At 38.5% G+C, this 17,311-nt stretch overlaps 1 protein-coding gene across 1 annotated transcript in view; it reads left to right on the forward strand.

Annotated features, from left to right (window-relative positions):
- The window catches only part of MGAT5B (alpha-1,6-mannosylglycoprotein 6-beta-N-acetylglucosaminyltransferase B), a 260,592-nt gene that overhangs the window by 186,443 nt on the left and 56,838 nt on the right, over positions 1-17,311 (forward strand). The window contains 1 exon segment of the mRNA XM_032211348.1: positions 7,066-7,197. Coding sequence (XP_032067239.1) covers positions 7,066-7,197 — 132 coding nt within the window.

Raw genomic sequence — 17,311 nt, forward strand, 5'->3', positions numbered from 1 at the left:
CCCTGGTCCAAAACATGGTGTACTTCCAACATTGGACTACAGTTGATAGTAGTGATAAAAACCATTAAAGACATTGCTAACAGTGTTCTTCTAAGTCCGGTAGGACTATGCAGTTCTTGAACCTGCAAGGCCAGAAACACAATATGGGCAGGCCTTGGAATTCTCATACCCTTGTTCTCCTCTGAGTGCTGCTCTGAGTCACGGGAGCCTTTTGTCTGTCAAGTATGTCCCTCCTTTATTTTCTGTGGTATTGTATTCACGGCTATTTAAAAAGCCCCAGTAAACCTTTAGAAAGTTGTTCCTCTATAATAGTTGCCCATGGCCTTTTGTGCTGGTTTACATCATGTCTTTACTTTTAAGTGTCTGTCTGAGACCTTCTGGTCATATTGTGTTTCCAGCCAGCCACTTAACATAAAATTACCCATAAGTAACATGTCTTAGTCACTTGCCAGCCTTTGGTGTTTTACCTGGTGCTGGGCCTTTTATTCTTTGTGACAAGAGCAATGAAGCAACTGCAACCACTTATCACCAGTTAAGACTTTCATACAGGCAAGGACCTTTTCCCCATTATTTTGCAATATATTGTGGTTCTTTCCTTTATTAGTTTTCTTCTAAGTGTTTCCTAGTTTCAGCCCCAGAGAATGGCTTGAGCCTTTGTTCTTGAGCTAAGGCCAAGTCTTTTCTTTTATAAATTAGAGACTGAGCTTAATTTCAGAGCATTTTTTACCCTGAAGTTTCAGTGAAATGGAAATAACAAATTAGGAGATTAGGAGAATATTTTCAGCACATAGCAATAAGAAGCATTGCCAATACAATAGCATTTCAAAATTTCAGGTAAAACTGTCCTTTAAGTATGGTTGTCTTTCCAAGATGATATAATTTCCATTTCTATGAACTGGAAAATATGTTCCTTCCTGCTTTCTGTAAAGGAGCAATACCTGTATGCAGAGGTGTATTCAGCAGGTTCTGACCAGTTCTGGAGAACCAGTAGCAGAAATTGTGAGTAGTTCAGAGAACCACCTCTGACTGGCCCTCCCCCATCTATTCTCTGCCTCCCAAGTCCCAGCTGATTGGGAGAAAATGGGGATTTTGCAGTATCCTTCCCCTGCCACGCCCACCAGGCCATGCCCACATAACCTGTAGTAAAATGTTTTGAATCCCATCACTGCCTGTATGGCAAGGAAAGGAGAAACCGAGAGTAGCTCAGGGATAGTGTGCGGAAGGTCTCTTGGGAAATATACAAAGCAACAGCCAGTGTGGTGTAGTGGGCAAGGGATTGGACTAGGAAATGGGACAATCGGGTCCTAATCTGTTTTTAGCCACTGAAACCTGGGAGACTTGGGGCCAACTACTCTTTCTGAGCCCAGCTTCCACTTTATTGATGAGGGGAAATAGAAAGAATGTACATGGCACGAAATAGGAAGAATGTATGCCAAACATGGCACCTTGACTTCCTGGTTGAAAGGTTATATAAAAGTCTCATAAATAAATAACCAAATGGAATGTGAGAAGGAAGCAATGTTTGTCAAGTGTCCACATTCTGCTCCCGACCATGAACTTCTGTGGATTTCAGCTCATCTGTGCCACGTTAAACTCCTGTATTTTCCCCATTATCCCATCTATCTCCACACTGAACAACAATGGTGGTGATGCACACATTTGTCTTACTCCTGTTCTGATTGTTAAGGAGCAAGCTTTTGTTGGGTCCTCAGTTACATTGTTCATGTTTCCTATCTGTCGTTCAGGTTTCTTCTTACAGAGCAAGGCTGGCATGATAGCTGCATTTCATCTTTATTTTCCCACTGATGTTTTTCTTCTTTTAGAAGCACACTTTAAGCTAAAAAAAGCCCCTTGAGCACTACCAATTTGTGCAGCAGCATTAGTGGGTATCGTAGTCATTGATGCAGGGATGAAAGAGCCTAGGTACTTGAACTCATGCACCTGCTCTATTGACACAGCTCAAGGGGCAAGGTTAATTTGTTGCCACCAGGTGACATGGTATAGGTCTTTTGTTGTTGTTGTTGTTGTTGTATTTATTTATATCCCGAGCTCTCTGCTGCTTTGCTTATGACAGCTAATAGCTCCTGTTCTGATCCCTCTGTGAAAACAATACCATCAGTATATGTTGTTTCTGTAAAGTCCAGCTCATCTGTGCCATATAAATCTAATAAACCAAACCAACCATATTAAACTGCTGTATGCCAAGGATGCTTTCCTCCATTATCCAATGTATCACCATACTGAAAAGTAATGCACACACTCCTGTTTTGATTGTTAAGGAGCAAGCTTTGTCAGCATGCCCCGTAACATTCCAAGGAGTGTTGTCATGAAAGGCAGCAGTGATTCAGAAGGGTTTCAGTAGAAGAAAATATAAATAGCTGAGGGTTAAACTGTGGAATCCTTAGTGCTATCAGAGCTTAGTTTTTGCCTTGCAGACATTTTGCTATCTGACTAAAGGTAACTAAACTAGATAACCAATGAAAGTTAACAACTAAACTAGGTAACCAATGAAAGTTAACAACTAAACTAGATGACCAATGAAAATTAACAACTAGCTAGGTAACCAATGAAAGCCCTCTAAAATATCTTAAGTAAGCCAAAGATCCAGCACCCCAAGAATAAAAAACAAACAAACAGGAGCCATCTACCACATACAGTTTAAAGTACTGAAACAACCACTATGTAGCACAGACAAGAAGAAGACCAGCAGAGCACATCCATGAATACTAACTAGCAATCAGAAGACAGGATGAAAAATCCTTATTCTCACAACACACGAACAGACTCAATTGGAACACTGTGAGGATAGTAGACCAAACTAAATCCAAAACCGATAGGGAATTCCTGGAATCTTGGAACTCAGACCTATTAGCCATCAGTAGGCACATAGAGGTAAATCACATTTACACACATTTGAAAGACACAATAAAATAAGCAAAGAAAATAAAAAGACCCAAATATATCCTCTTTGGCAGCCAACAGCCAGATAAACAAGAATTAACACCAGACAAATAATCAAGCAGAAAACTATATCCTAATCAAAGAATAACCAAGGGGAAAACCACAGCTGCACCTAACACTGGCAGGACAAGTTACTTTATATAAATGAGCAAACACAATCTCACTGGCGCTGATGATGTCACCTAGATGGCTAATGAAACATCTGCAAGCAAACAACCAAGCTCAGAGAGAATCAGATGTGTTTGCTGGATATGCCAGATGCCATATTAACTTTCTACATAGAGTCCTAATGGATGCTGCCAAAGACACTCTTGAATCCTGTAAACATAGCAGTAGTTTGTTTTCCATAGCAAACACACACTTCAAATACTTGCCTGACAGTCAAAATCAGGTCCACACAGTCATGCCTTGGTCTAAAGCCAGATTGATTTTTCCGGGTTGAGGATTCTTACATTGGTTATATCTCTCCTTGTTTAGTGGTCAGAATATGTTCCTTAAATTGAGAATGACCACTAAACAGTGTGTGTGTGCGTGTGTGTGTGTGCGTGTGTGTGTGTGTGTGAGAGAGAGAGAAAGAGAGGGAGGGAGGGAGGGAGGGAGGGAGGGAGAGAGAGAGAGAGAGAGAGAGAGAGAGAGAGAGAGAGAGAGAGAGAGAGAGAGAGACTGCAAAGATCATTGGTTGTTCCCGTTTCATTCAGATAAAGTTCTCTTGGACAGCTATGCCAGTATTACTTTCACTCCGGTGTGCATTGTTGTCAGGCACACAACATTCGGTTGTAAATGTGTACATGGATTGGAAAATGAGTTTTTTTTAAAAAAAATGCTATTGTATTTGTGAATAGTTGTTATGGAAGATAACCTCTAAACAAAGAGTGGCTATATAATTATATTCTGACAATCTGCAAAGGAATCTTTCCAACTGTTAAAAGAGGACTGATTCCATGTTAATTTTCATATTGTATTTATTACTCTTTTCAAACATGAGCACCATATCAGTTTTGCAGTCAGGAAGGACCTGTTCTTTCCATACGGTTGAGAATAGCCTGTGCTACAGGCCAATCTGCCTTCATTGTTTCCAAGGGGACTTGCTCAGGTCCTGCAGCTTTGCCATTTTCAAGCGGTGAAATATTGCATTGTTCTCTGCTTTATTTGGCTCAGGTTCACAGGCAATATTGGAGGATGGTCCTGGATCAACTAGTTCCCAATCTAATACAGCTGATGGATCACATTTTAAGTCTAAATCAAAATACAGTTTCCGGCATTGTAGAATTTTCTGGCTGTTTTAGCAACTCACGAAGTTGCTTTGCAAATGCTCATTCTGAGACCACTGGCCTTTACTGATAATATTTTCCAAGTTGAAAAGAATGTCTCTTGGTCACAGTGCCAGCTGTTGCCAGCACCTCTGCAGCTATGTTATCCACATAAGGCTCCTTCTCACTTCTAGTTTTTTTTTAACAGATTTGTTTTTCAGGGGTTTGGGGTTGTTGTTGGGTTGGGTTTTGGGGGGGGGGGGGCTTTGTTGGATTTGCAAGATTCTCCAGTCATCTGTTTTTAAGTACAGTCTTTCTCCCCACAAGGGCAGATAATTTCTCTTGGTTTGTTGATGGTGTCTCCGATTTCAAACCACTGCTCCTCCACATTGTCATCACCTTGATCTGGGAGCAGGACCTCAGATCTGTTATACAGTGCTATCTGAAACACTTCATGGTGTTGTTGAAGTGGTAGCAAGTTCAACAGGAGTTACGATGGCAGCGTGATATTGCTTTCAATTTCAGTTTAATCCTGCATCAAACCATGTGATGATCAGACCCTTCTTCTGCACCTTTCAACAACTGGACATCATTAGCAGCAGACCTAAAGTGTTTGCCAATCAGGAATAGAAATAGAATGTAGAAGCACCCCTTAGTGCTTGTGAATATGAAGTTAATTGATGATTGGGCTTGGCTGGAATAAACTGTTGCAAATGACCAGTGAGTTTAACGATGAAGAGCAATCCAAGCCATTTTTGTTCATGCTACCAGACCCAAATGTGCTCACAATTATTTCCAGGCAAACCACAGTTTATTAATCTGGGCATTTAGATCATCCGCCAAGATGAGGAAGTCTCTTTTGGGGGTTTTGTGGTTCAGTATGAAAAAAATGGTCTGTTTTGTCTTCACTGCATATCTCTTTGGTGCATTAGGGCCAAAATGATAGGAATTAGTATGAATTCATTGAATTAAGGGATCTGTCAGTTTTCAAGGAATACCCTTTTCTAAAGGCTGCCTTCTTAATGCAAACCAAGGCCATAGAAAAAGCCTCTATTTAAAAAAAAGCGAATAGTGTCAAACCCATCACAAGCACATAAGCCAGCACAGTTATTTCCCACACACTATCAAGAAATCAAACAAGTGTAGTAGAATATACACAAGATAAGGTTCCTCTGCAGGTTTAAAATGGCAATACAGCCCAGACTGCTTCAAAGGATGTTGTTGAGTTGTTTTATCCATTATCGGCTGTGAATCCTATTGCTTGTAGTAGATATTCACACCAGAATAATACAGGTGCAATAATTTGGAACCATTTAGGTTGTAAATCTCCTTCCCGCTAGATTGATGCAGTTGCATCTCAATTAAAATTGCCACCATAGTATTACATGTGGGTGCAGTCTCTCCCCACTTGGATGCCACTTAAAATGTTCTGTGTGTCAAGGTTGGCAGTATTCTTTGGTGTTGCAATTTTCTGGGTGATGTCCATAACCTTAGGGCAATGTGTTGCCCTGGTATCCACATGGTAACCACTAGCCACAGAGATATGTTACCTAGTAATATACATTTTAATACTGTCCTGATAATTTCCAATACCAGCAAGTCAATTCTTCCAGACATAATACATAGTTTTCATTCATTTGTGACACAGCGCCATAGCTACATAGTAAAAAAATTCATACTGCTTGGCAGAGAACAACCATAGTTCTTAGGCTACCTCCCTAATACTATGTTGATTATGGATGGAGAAGTGAATGTAAGTTAGGGCTAGGCAAGAAATAAATAAATATATACCATATTTAATCATAATTTTTTTTACATATCATATAAAAGAATGATAGAGCCATACATAAAATCAAACCAAACCCAATAAAATGTAAAAACGTATTCTATATTATGTTACCATATATTCCCATTATATTCTAATGGGAAGCATGATCTTTCTTATTTTTCCATATGGCAAACTCTTTCTGAAATCTGGAAGTCAGGAGGGGGGCGGGGGGAAGAAAAAATAAAAAATGTGCTCCTTTACCTTAAATTAGGTTCACTTAAAATGCTACAATTTGCAAAACATGGGCAGACTGTCAATTCTTCTTGGCACCTTCTCTGCCAACTCAGTTTCACTGAAATCACAGGCCCCATCTTTTTTTGCTACCTTCCTCCTCTCCTCTCCTTCATAGTCCCCACTGCACAAAATCAGGTCTGATAAGGTTTTGCATAAAAGTCTTGTGCAGAATTCCTTATCCACTAAAAAGAGTTTTAAAGAAACACATAGAAGATTGAGAGTTCTGCAATCCTTACCTTGTTTTGTATATATCCTGCAAGGAGAGGCATTTTGGGTGACCCTCATTCATTGCCTTATGCACCCTGGGGAGTCTGTGACCTACTCTCTGAAAACACAGCCTTAGGCAATAAATCTGGCTACAACCATATAAGCAATTAATTGGGAGACAGCCCCACTGAATTTCCAGTGAACATAATTTGAATTAAGGCTTTCAGGCACTGTGGGCTTGTTGGTTCTTTCTTGGAAATTGATGGTTCAGCTTAGAACCTTTCCCTTACTTATTTCACTATGGCCAACTTCATATAACACCTCCAACCTAGAATTTTTGTTAATAAAAATATCCTTTTTTTTCACCTATCAGTATCGCAGTTTTATGTTGTGGTTTGGTTCACACACTATGGCTGGGTTCCTGTATAACTTATTGAATCACAAACAAACCTATTTTAACTGGGTTGTGTGAACCCCCGCCTATGTATAATAGTAAATGGTTTCACAGTGTTAATTCTTCTGAACAGATGGTCCTATTTCTTTTCCTCTGTGCACAAATGCAACTTATCCCTTTATTTTCTCCAGTAACTTAGGAGTGCCACCTGGTCGAGGTAATTGTCCCTTGATGGTTCCTTTGCCCTTTGATCTCATTTATACGGACTACCATGGACTGCAGCAGATGAAGCAGCATATGGGCCTCTCCTTTAAAAAATACAGGTAAGAACTGGGGCTATTTTCTGCCATCTCCTGACCCTCTTGCAACATATCTGGGAGAAGGGATAATGACAGAACTGGCTGACAGATATACAAGTTTACTAGTGTGGAATCCGTTTCCCGTAGAAATAAGATCAGCATCATCCTTGCTAATTTAAGTAGAGAAGGGATTTTTTTTTAAAGCAGGAGTTCTGGGATTGATATGGAAAATGTATGTACTGTAACTAGAATATGTATGGGCATTTCTTCTAAGAATGTAGTCATGATTACATTTTCATTTCTGTGAAGTTGTTATTATAATGTAATATGTTGTAAGCCACCCAGAGTTGTTGGATACAAGCTGGGCAGCAAATAAATGTCATAATAAATAATAAAGAAATAAATACACTGTATAATTTATAGTATACCCCTTTTGTAAATTACTGAAAACCAATTATTGAATGAAACTGCATTAAATCCCTATAATCATAAATATAGATAGTCCATGCTTAAAGTCACTAACCACACTATCTTTATTTCAATCTGTTACATCATCCCCCCCCTTTCCTAATTTCACAGACACAGAACATTTTTTTTTTCGTCCTTTGATTTCTTCCTTTCGACCCATTGCTATTTATTCCAATAGTGAAATTCAATTTTTTTTACTACCGGTTCTGTGGGCGTGGCTTGGTGGTGGGATCCTGTGACTGAGTGGGCATGGCCAACTCAATGTCATTCATGGCCACAGTCACTCACACGACCCCACCACCACCAAGCCACACCCACAAAACCTGGTAGGAAAAAATATGTCTGAGTCCACTCACAGCAGAGCTGCTGCTCCCTTTATGGTCCCCCCTGGCCCCCTCCCTCCTGGGAACTATCTTAAAGGGATGGGCTGCAGCAGCTCTGCTGTGAAAAGAAGAAGAAACGTTCGGATTGGGTGGGCGGGTCAAGAGGCTGGAAGAGGTGAGCGGTGACAGGGTGACCAGGTGGGCGATGACAGGGCAACCAGGTGGGGCCACCAGGGATTTTTGCCACCGGTTCGGAGAACTGATGCCAATTGTCCCTGCTGGTTAAGCCAAACCGGGCTGAACCAGGAGGATTTCACCCTTGATTTATTCCTCTTACACACCAATTTGTAGTCTTTCCAGGGTCATGGCTGACATACAAAGCACCCTTGTGCAGAATTCCACTTAGCATCCCCTCCAAAAAAAACCACATTTTAAAAATATTTAAATATTTTAAATATTTTAAATATTATTTATTTTAAATATTTTAAATATTTATTTTAAATATTCAAAATATTTAAATATTTCAAATATTCAAAATATTGCACCCCCTTCAGTTTCACAGATGGCCTCTTTCTATAAAATGGTGCTATGAGGCTTTGGAAGCAACTAGTGTCCTTCTAGGTCAGAAGTGTCCAAATTTGGGAACTTTAAGACTTGTGGACTTCAACTCCCAGAATTCCCCAGCCAGCATGGGGAATTAAAGTTCCCTGGTTTGGACACCCCTGTTCTAGGTACAGATTACAGAATAATAGAACTGGAGGAGACCTTGGAGACCCCATGCTCAAGCAGGAAGCCCTGTATCATGAAATGCCTTTGTGCAGGGCACAACTTATACAATGTGTTTTGTGATCCTGAATCTTCCACGTGCCTTGGTTACCATCATGTACTTTCATGTATATTTTCATGTACTTTTAGGGAAGAAGGCCACAGAATATTGATTCGATTACTTGCCTTATTTATACATGCAGCATTCCCTGCTAATATTGCTGGATGGTACTCACCATGCTGAATCTTTAAATTCTATTTTTTCTGCCTAGAGTACCAATTCACTTGAAATCTGTAGCCAGTATTTGACACTTCTCAGAATAGAAGCTAGAGTGATTTTGTTTCAATGGTTCTCTCTTAATAAATGGGTTTCGTTGTTTGCTTTTTCAAGGGAACAAAATGGATTGCACTATTCCCTGCTGTACCTGGACATCACTATAATATGCAGTTATTCCAAATTTCGAATGGGTCTGAAACTGAAAATTGCTTGAACATTTAGCCTTTTTTCTCATTTCAAGCAGGGAGAAGTACATTTCCAACACATCCTTAAGATTTACACTTCCATTTCCAAACCTTGATTATCTCCATGACTGTGACAGCTGGTCAATTGCACCCTCAATAGTCCTCCATTCTGTTTTCCAGCTGACATTGTCACATATTATGTTGTGCTTACAATGAGCAAAAGAGCAAAGGGCAAAGTTATATATTGTTCTCATAAGAGAAATTATCACCACCACCACCACCATCATCATCTACCACAGGCTTTCAAGGGAGGAGGGAAGAGTTTGGGTGTTTAGAGTGTGTTTAGAGAGCAGGGGGAACTAATGGATCAGCCTTCTGTAAATGTATTCTGTAAACATCACAAATGAAAGAAAAAGTGGCTGTTAAAGGGACAAAGTCATATTTATTTTGCCCCCTTTCCCCCAGTATAAAAAGTAGAGGAAAACAAAGCAAAATGACCCAACTCTCTGTCGCTTGCCAGATCATTTGCTAGCAAAATTTTGTGATGTCATTTTAGCACCGATGGTATCTTATTCTTCTCCCACTTGCCACCTCCACTATCCTTTTTGATTTTTGTTCAAAAATATCAGATCATGTTATGACTTTTATTGTAAATCAATTTTCTTTATGTGTTTTGGTTGACTAAAAGAGCAGAGTTGGGACTCTGATGCTTGTTTGGTATTTGCTGTATTTTCAGATCTTGCTCTCTTCCTCTCCCAATCCCAAGCTCTTTTGATTGGCTTGAGAATATTCAAAGGTGTGTGAGGATTGGGGAGGGATAAGAAAATGAGCTCCTCCCCTCCAGTGCCTGTCCAGGCTAGAGAGTCACTATAGCATGCAGTGGAAGGGCTCATCCATAGATATTCCATGCAAGGGGGAGCCCAGAAGAAGGGTGAAAACAATGAGAAGACTCCATCTCTTTTTTCTCTTCTATGCATATTGGTGGTTGCATGCTTCCAGAACAACTCTCTTTGTACTATTAACATTATACATCCATCTTTGATTGGCAAATAGAAACAAAAACCACAATGTACAGATAGAGAAAAAAGAATTCTTGTGCAACTATAAATGAAATTGGATTTTTTAGACTTATTTTAAAACACGGTGATTTAATTGAAAGAGGGAGTGGTGTCCTATCCAATACCTGGGTAATTGGGTGAATGAATTCCAACATCAGTAGAATGGGTAGAATCTAGTTCTTGGCTCACTTTATGTTTAGAGGGAGAGGTTGAATGGGGAATTTTAATGGAGAAAGACACTAATAATGATCCTTACATTTACCTTACAGTTCCCTAAATGGGACAAAACAATTCCCATCCATTCTAAGGGTGTTTGGGAGGACATAATATTACTCTAGGGGACTAGAGGCTATGTAGTTATGAAGTAGATTGAGAAGATTGAAGAAAAACACATAGATGCACTGTCAGTACATACACAGAGATAATGCAGGTTAGATTCCGTGATTCAAACTAGCATCCATTGCACATAATTTTTAATATAACATTTTGATTTGTAATATACTTCCATGGGAACTGAAATCTGTCACCCATCCAGATTTGTGGTGAGAGGGTCTTTGTGCTTTTTTTTGGGGGGGGAGGTATTGCTTGAGATCTTTTCTCTCCCCTGACCTTCACTTTACACTTTCTTTTGATCCAACAGCTGTCTTCCTTCTCTGAAGAAATATGTGATTGCAGAGGCTGTTTACAGACCGATATTGTTCACTGCACAAGCTTTTAAGTGTAAAATATACATGGAGTTGACTGTAGATTAATGGAGTGGCAAGTTTAATAGTAAAAGCTCCATGAAGTCTAGTGGCTCCGATTGTCTTTGCTGCATGCTATTCTGCATTTTGCAAGCTCTGTTTTAAAAGCACATTTTTTAAAATTCGTGAATATGGTTTCTCAAGGAAAAGAGAGTCTTAGAGCTTCTCCTTTGTCTGCATTAACATTTGTTTGTTGCTAGTTCCATTAGCTCAATTCTAAGCAGTTCACAAGCCACAAAATACAAAGCATCTATCAATAATACAATAAGCATATATCAAAAACATCAAAATGTAACATAATCATTCAAACTGTAACAATTCCATCCCATAATCATAAAGCATTTGGGCTATTTTATACCAGATTACACATCACAGAGGCTTATTTCTAATTCATGTTGGAAAATCCAAGTTTTGAGTGGCTTTCTGAGCATCAGGAGTGAGGGTGGAGGAGAGATCTTTAGAGCTGGTGGTGGGGCTTTTCACAGAAGGGGAAATCTCAGAAAATGCTAACCTCCAGGTTTCCTCTCATTGCCACTTTTGGTTGGTGAAGACTGTCAGTAATCCTTCTGAGTAGAATACCTCAGGCAAATGGATTCTGTTCAGAGTGAACTGGTCTGGTGGATAACCAGGCCCCAAACAATAGCCGTAGCACTTAGACTTATATATCACTTCACAGTGCTTTTACAGCCTTCTCAAAGCAATTTATAGAGTCAGCCTATTGCTCCCAACAATCTGGGTCCTCATTTTACGCATCTTGGAAGGATGGAAGGCGATTTTAAATATTGCAACCAGCTCCTTGAATTGCACCCAAAAACAAGCCAATGCTGGTCTTATAATCTTATTGTTACATAACAATATTGGCTTCTCCTATTAACATTCATGAATATGGTTTCTCAAGAAAAAGAGGCTTTTAACTGTCTTCAAGAATAGATCCCATTCAAGCTTCCAGTGGGCGGGGCCTGACAGGAGTTGTTGTTTTTAACAGCTCTGGAATCTTGGCTGCGTTAAACTGTCTAAACAGCATTCATCAACTGTTTAGCAGTTTGTTTATCTCTTCTTCGGGGTTAGAAGGAGAAGGCGAGAAACTATGCTTGGGCAGAACTGCAACTAACCTTCCCAGACTATAAATCTGGGAAGGGAGGGGGGGCACCCGGTAGCATAGTACCTCTGCGTCAAGAATTTATTCTGTCTTTTGCTGCAGAACGAAGGCCTTCGCTCATCCTCAGCACAAAGATTAACTTATTGCTGACTCCAAGACGAGCTGAACTAATACTCGCGAACTCCTAATTGTATGTATAAATCCTTAGCTTCATTTTTAAAGAATTCCTTCTGACAATCACTTGCTGAAAGACACACAAAATGGCGCCGAGCAGCTTTGTAGGAGGGGTCGGGCTTTGATGACATTCTTACGGAGCTGAGAACATTTAAAGATCAGGAAGTGATTCATTATCAAACTAAATAGCAATTGCTGTATAATTGGCTTGCCTGGACTTACTAATTGGCTAAAGAAGATTAAACCTGGAATGGCTTCTAAGCAAAAGTTTTTCCCCCCCAATACATCAAAAAGCACTGGCAGCTCGCCAGCTCCCACTACTAAATTACAGTCATTACTGCCCCACCTACTTCTGCAGGGGAGCCTCTGACCAGAGAAATTTTGGAGAAAGAATTAGTTGAAGCCTTAAAAAATCATGCAGCTGCGATGGAAGTTAAAATTACGGAAGAGATATCTGCTGCTCACAAAGAACAGTTTGAAGAGCTTATGACTCGCAATCAAGGAATTAGAGATGATATCCTGGTGGCTTTTAATTGCCTCTCTGACTATGTATCGGGAATTGAAGACAGATTAGAAGACCTTAGTGACTCTAATATTAATCTGGCAAAGAAGATGGATGTGGTTCAACAAAAGGTTAGCGATTCAGAAAATGAAATTATAATGTTACAGTATAGACAAATGGAATTTGCTTTAAGGATAAGGGGCCTTCCAGAGAAAAATCAAGAAAATCTGAAGCAGATTCTCTCTGAAGCCTTTGACCAACTGATGGGAAGGCCAGGAGGGAATTATGTATGGCAAATTGAAAAGGTTTATCGTGTCAACTCCTGGCTTGCAAGACAAAAGCAACTACCAAGAGATATTGTGGTGTACTTTGCTACTAGACATATGAGGAATACGATACTGCAAGAGTCTTACAAAACTAAGCTTCAAATTGTGGGTCAGGAGGTGACTGTTTTGAAGGAGATACCACCTAAAATGTTGAGATCTAGAAAAGACTATGCTTTTTTAGTCAAAGAGCTTAAAAATTGTCAGATACAGTTTAGATGGGAAACGCCAGCCGGACTTGCACTCACCTATCAGGGGCAAAGATACCATCTTAATTCAGTATGGAAGGCCCAAGATTTCTACTATAACATATTGAAGACTGGACATCCCCCCCTCCTGGACCCAGAGAAAGAGAACAAGAAGGACAGGATAGACAGCAAATCACTCAAGTATCAACAAGGTTGGATCAACTTCCTCTCTCAGAGGTACAAGGAGCCAAGGAACAAAGACAAACCCGTGTGATTACCAGGCGAATGGAACAAGAATTAAAAAAGCAACAATCACAATAAACACATGCCACCATTCAAGAAGCTACAGGTCTTAGTCTAGAAGCAGTGGGAGGAGCCAAGCCGAAGATTAAATTTCAGGATGTTCAGATGGCTCTTAAAAAGCTTCAGGGAACTAAAGATGACAACTAAGTTCCTAACTTGGAACGTTAATGGCTTAAATTCCCCACAGAAAAGGAAGAAAATAAACCACTATCTTAAACAATTCAAGAATGACATAATTTGCTTGCAAGAGACTCATATTAGATCAACTGATCAAAAATACTTGATTAATACAAGACTTGGACAATACTTTATAGCTTCTGTCACAGAGAAGAAAAATGGTATAGTTATCTACTTAAGAAAGGATATAAAAGCTGAATTAATTGAAGCAGACTCCCATGGAAGATATTTTGCAATAGATCTGGTATTAGAAGGGAAAAGGATACTGCTATTGGCAATATATGCTCCCAATCAACAACAAGACAAATTTTATAAAATGCTTCATGCTAAGTTAGTACATTGGGACTATAGATCCTGCATATTATTGGGTGATTGGAATGGCGTTATGGATACCAAGAAAGATAAGAAGTCTTCCCGGCAAAATACCCAAATGCGAGCAAAACTACCTAAGTCCTTTTTCGACATGATAGATGATTTTGAATTGAGAGATATCTGGCGAGAAAGGAATGCAGAAGAATATGACTTCACCTTTTTTTCTGATAGATATCAATCCTTTTCTAGGATTGACTTTATACTAACAACCAATGATTTGCTTTCTAGGGTAAAGAAGACGAAGATATGTTCCAGAGCCTTATCAGATCATAACCCAGTTTGGATGGAGTTGGGAGTTGGGATCCAAGCAAGAAGGCCTTGGAAACTGAATGAAAATTTATTTAGATATGAGAAAAATATTAATGAATGTAAAAAATTGTTAAAAGAATACTTTGTTTTCAACATGAATAAGGGTACATCTATGGAAATGGTATGGGATGCAAGTAAAGCATATATGAGAGGAGTTTTGATAAATTTAAATAGATTACATAGACACAAACAGGGGGAAAAGAGAATTCAACTTGAAGATGAAATTAGGAAGAGAGAGCAGGAGTTAATCTTAAAACCAGGAGACAAAAAGATTAAAGAAACAATCACATTATTAGGAGAGCAATTTAATATGCTGATATCAGACCAGGTGGCTACCAATTTGCTATATGCAAAACACAACACCTTCTGTAATGCAAATAAATCTGGTAGATGGTTAGCATATTTGATTAGGAAAAAACAGAAATCTCTCAATATACCGAAATTACATTATAAAGGGAAGGAAGTGTACCAACAGGAGGAGATTCAAAGGGTCTTTCATGAATTCTTTATAGGATTGTACACAAATGATAAAATTCAAGGCTTAGATATAGATAGATACCTGGATAAAAAAAAAAATACCCATAGTTAAAGACGAGCAGAGGGAAAGACTGAATCAACCAATAACTTCAGGGGAAATTCTCCAGGTAATTAAACAGCTAAATGCAGGGAAAGCACCGGGTACAGATGGCTTGACGGCGGCTTATTACAAAAATTTACAATTAGAAATGGTAGAACTGCTTAAGGAATTATTTAATAAGATCAAGTGGAAGGGAAGGTACCCCCATCTTGGAAGACAGCATTCATATCCCTGATACCTAAAGAAGATCAAGATTTTACTCAACCAAAAAATTATAGACCTATATCATTATTCAATATAGATTATAAAATTTTTACTAAAATACTAGCGAATAGGTTAATGTTGGTTATTCAGCAATTGATCCATAATGATCAAACAGGTTTTATTCAAGAGAGACAAATGAGAAGTAATGTAAGACTAATTGTTAATACATTAGAATACCTGGGAAAGAACAACCAAATCCCTGCTGCGCTTATGTTTTTAGATGCTGAGAAAGCCTTTGATCTAGTGAATTGGCAATTTCTGCTGAAAATATTGCAAAAAATGCAAATAGGAGAGCACTTTTTACAATCAATTAAAGCAATATATCGAGAAACAAACAGCTCAAATCATAGTTAATGGAAGTCTAACAGATTCATTTAAAATTGAGAAAGGTACAAGGCAGGGTTGTCCCTTATCCCCATTATTGTTTATCATAACTTTGGAACTATTGTTGAATAAAATACGGGGTTCAGAGGACTTACAAGGAATCAAGATTAGGCAGCAAGAATATCGAGTACGGGCCTTTGCGGATGATTTGGTTATAACATTAACCCAACCACAGGAATCTAGCAAGGTTTTAATGAATATGATTAATCAATATGGCCAAGTGTCAGGATTTAAAATAAACTTAGGAAAAACAAAGATACTAGTTACAAATATGAACACTAAACAAAGGGATGAACTAGAAGGAATGACAGGATGTGAAATAGTTAAAAAAGTCAAATATTTAGGAGTTTATATTTCAACCTCAAATGGGAAGTTATACAAGTACAATTACGAACCACTATGGCATAGTATACAGACAGAGATGAAAAAATGGGAGAAACGACAGTTATCTTTGCTGGGAAGAATAGCAGCAGTGAAAATGAATATTCTACCTAAATTTTTATTGCTTTTTCAAATGTTACCAATACTCAAAAAAGATGTGAGCCTGCTAGAATGGCAGAAGGGCATTAATAAATTTGTATGGGCAGGGAAGAAGCAGAGAATAAAACTAAAAATAATGCAAGATGTGCGTGAGAGAGGAGGCTTGAAATTACCCAATTTAAAACTATATTATGAAGCAGTAGTTTTATCTGTAATTAGTGACTGGATTAACCTAACAGATGATAGAATACTTAATATTGAAGGGCATGATTTGGTATATGGTTGGCATGCTTATCTGCTATATAACAAAAAGATGGACAAGAATTTCAAAAGTCATATTTTAAGGAATGCTCTACTGTGGGTCTGGAAAAAATATCAATACAAACTAAATGATAAGATACCCATGTGGGCAATTCCCAGACACGCAATAGAAAATATGAACATAGTACAAAAATAGGATGTAACTACTAACAGACAGCTTCTTACCTTAGAAAGAGGTGTACCACAATTAAAACCCTTGGATGTACTAAAAGAGGAAAAGGTAATTCAAACATGGTTTCAGTACGGGCAGTTACAGGCCAGATGGAAAATAGATCAAAAAATTGGCTTTATGCAAGTCAAGGATAATTTACTTAAACAAATTACAGATCAAAGTCCAATGCATATAAAGAGATTATATAATGTATTAATAGAAATGGACTCGGAAACAGAATTAGTTAAAGACTGTATGATAAAATGGGCTCAAAATGTTGAAGAACCAATAATGTTGGATACATGGGAAAAGATTTGGGTAAGAAATGTGAAATTTACACAAGCCCAAAACTTGAGAGAAAACTTTTATAAGATGTTTAATAGATGGCATTTAGATCCTAAAAAATTGGCTTCTATGTATCCAAATTTACAATCTAAATGCTGGACATGTGATTGTGTGGACGCTACATATTTTCACATATGGTGGACTTGCAAAAAGGTTAAAGCATTTTGGATAAAAATATGGTGGATTATGTAAAATGTTCTTTAAAAAAGGATAAGGTTTACCCCTCAGTTATTTTTGTTAGGTATAATTACTGATTGTACAGTTGTAGAGATTAATCTGATTTTGCACTTAATAACTGCAGCTAGATTGTTGTTGGCGTAATACTGGAAGAAGGAAGATTTGCCTACTAT

This window comes from Thamnophis elegans, chromosome 2, assembly GCF_009769535.1.
Source record: "Thamnophis elegans isolate rThaEle1 chromosome 2, rThaEle1.pri, whole genome shotgun sequence".
NCBI lineage: Eukaryota > Metazoa > Chordata > Lepidosauria > Squamata > Colubridae > Thamnophis > Thamnophis elegans.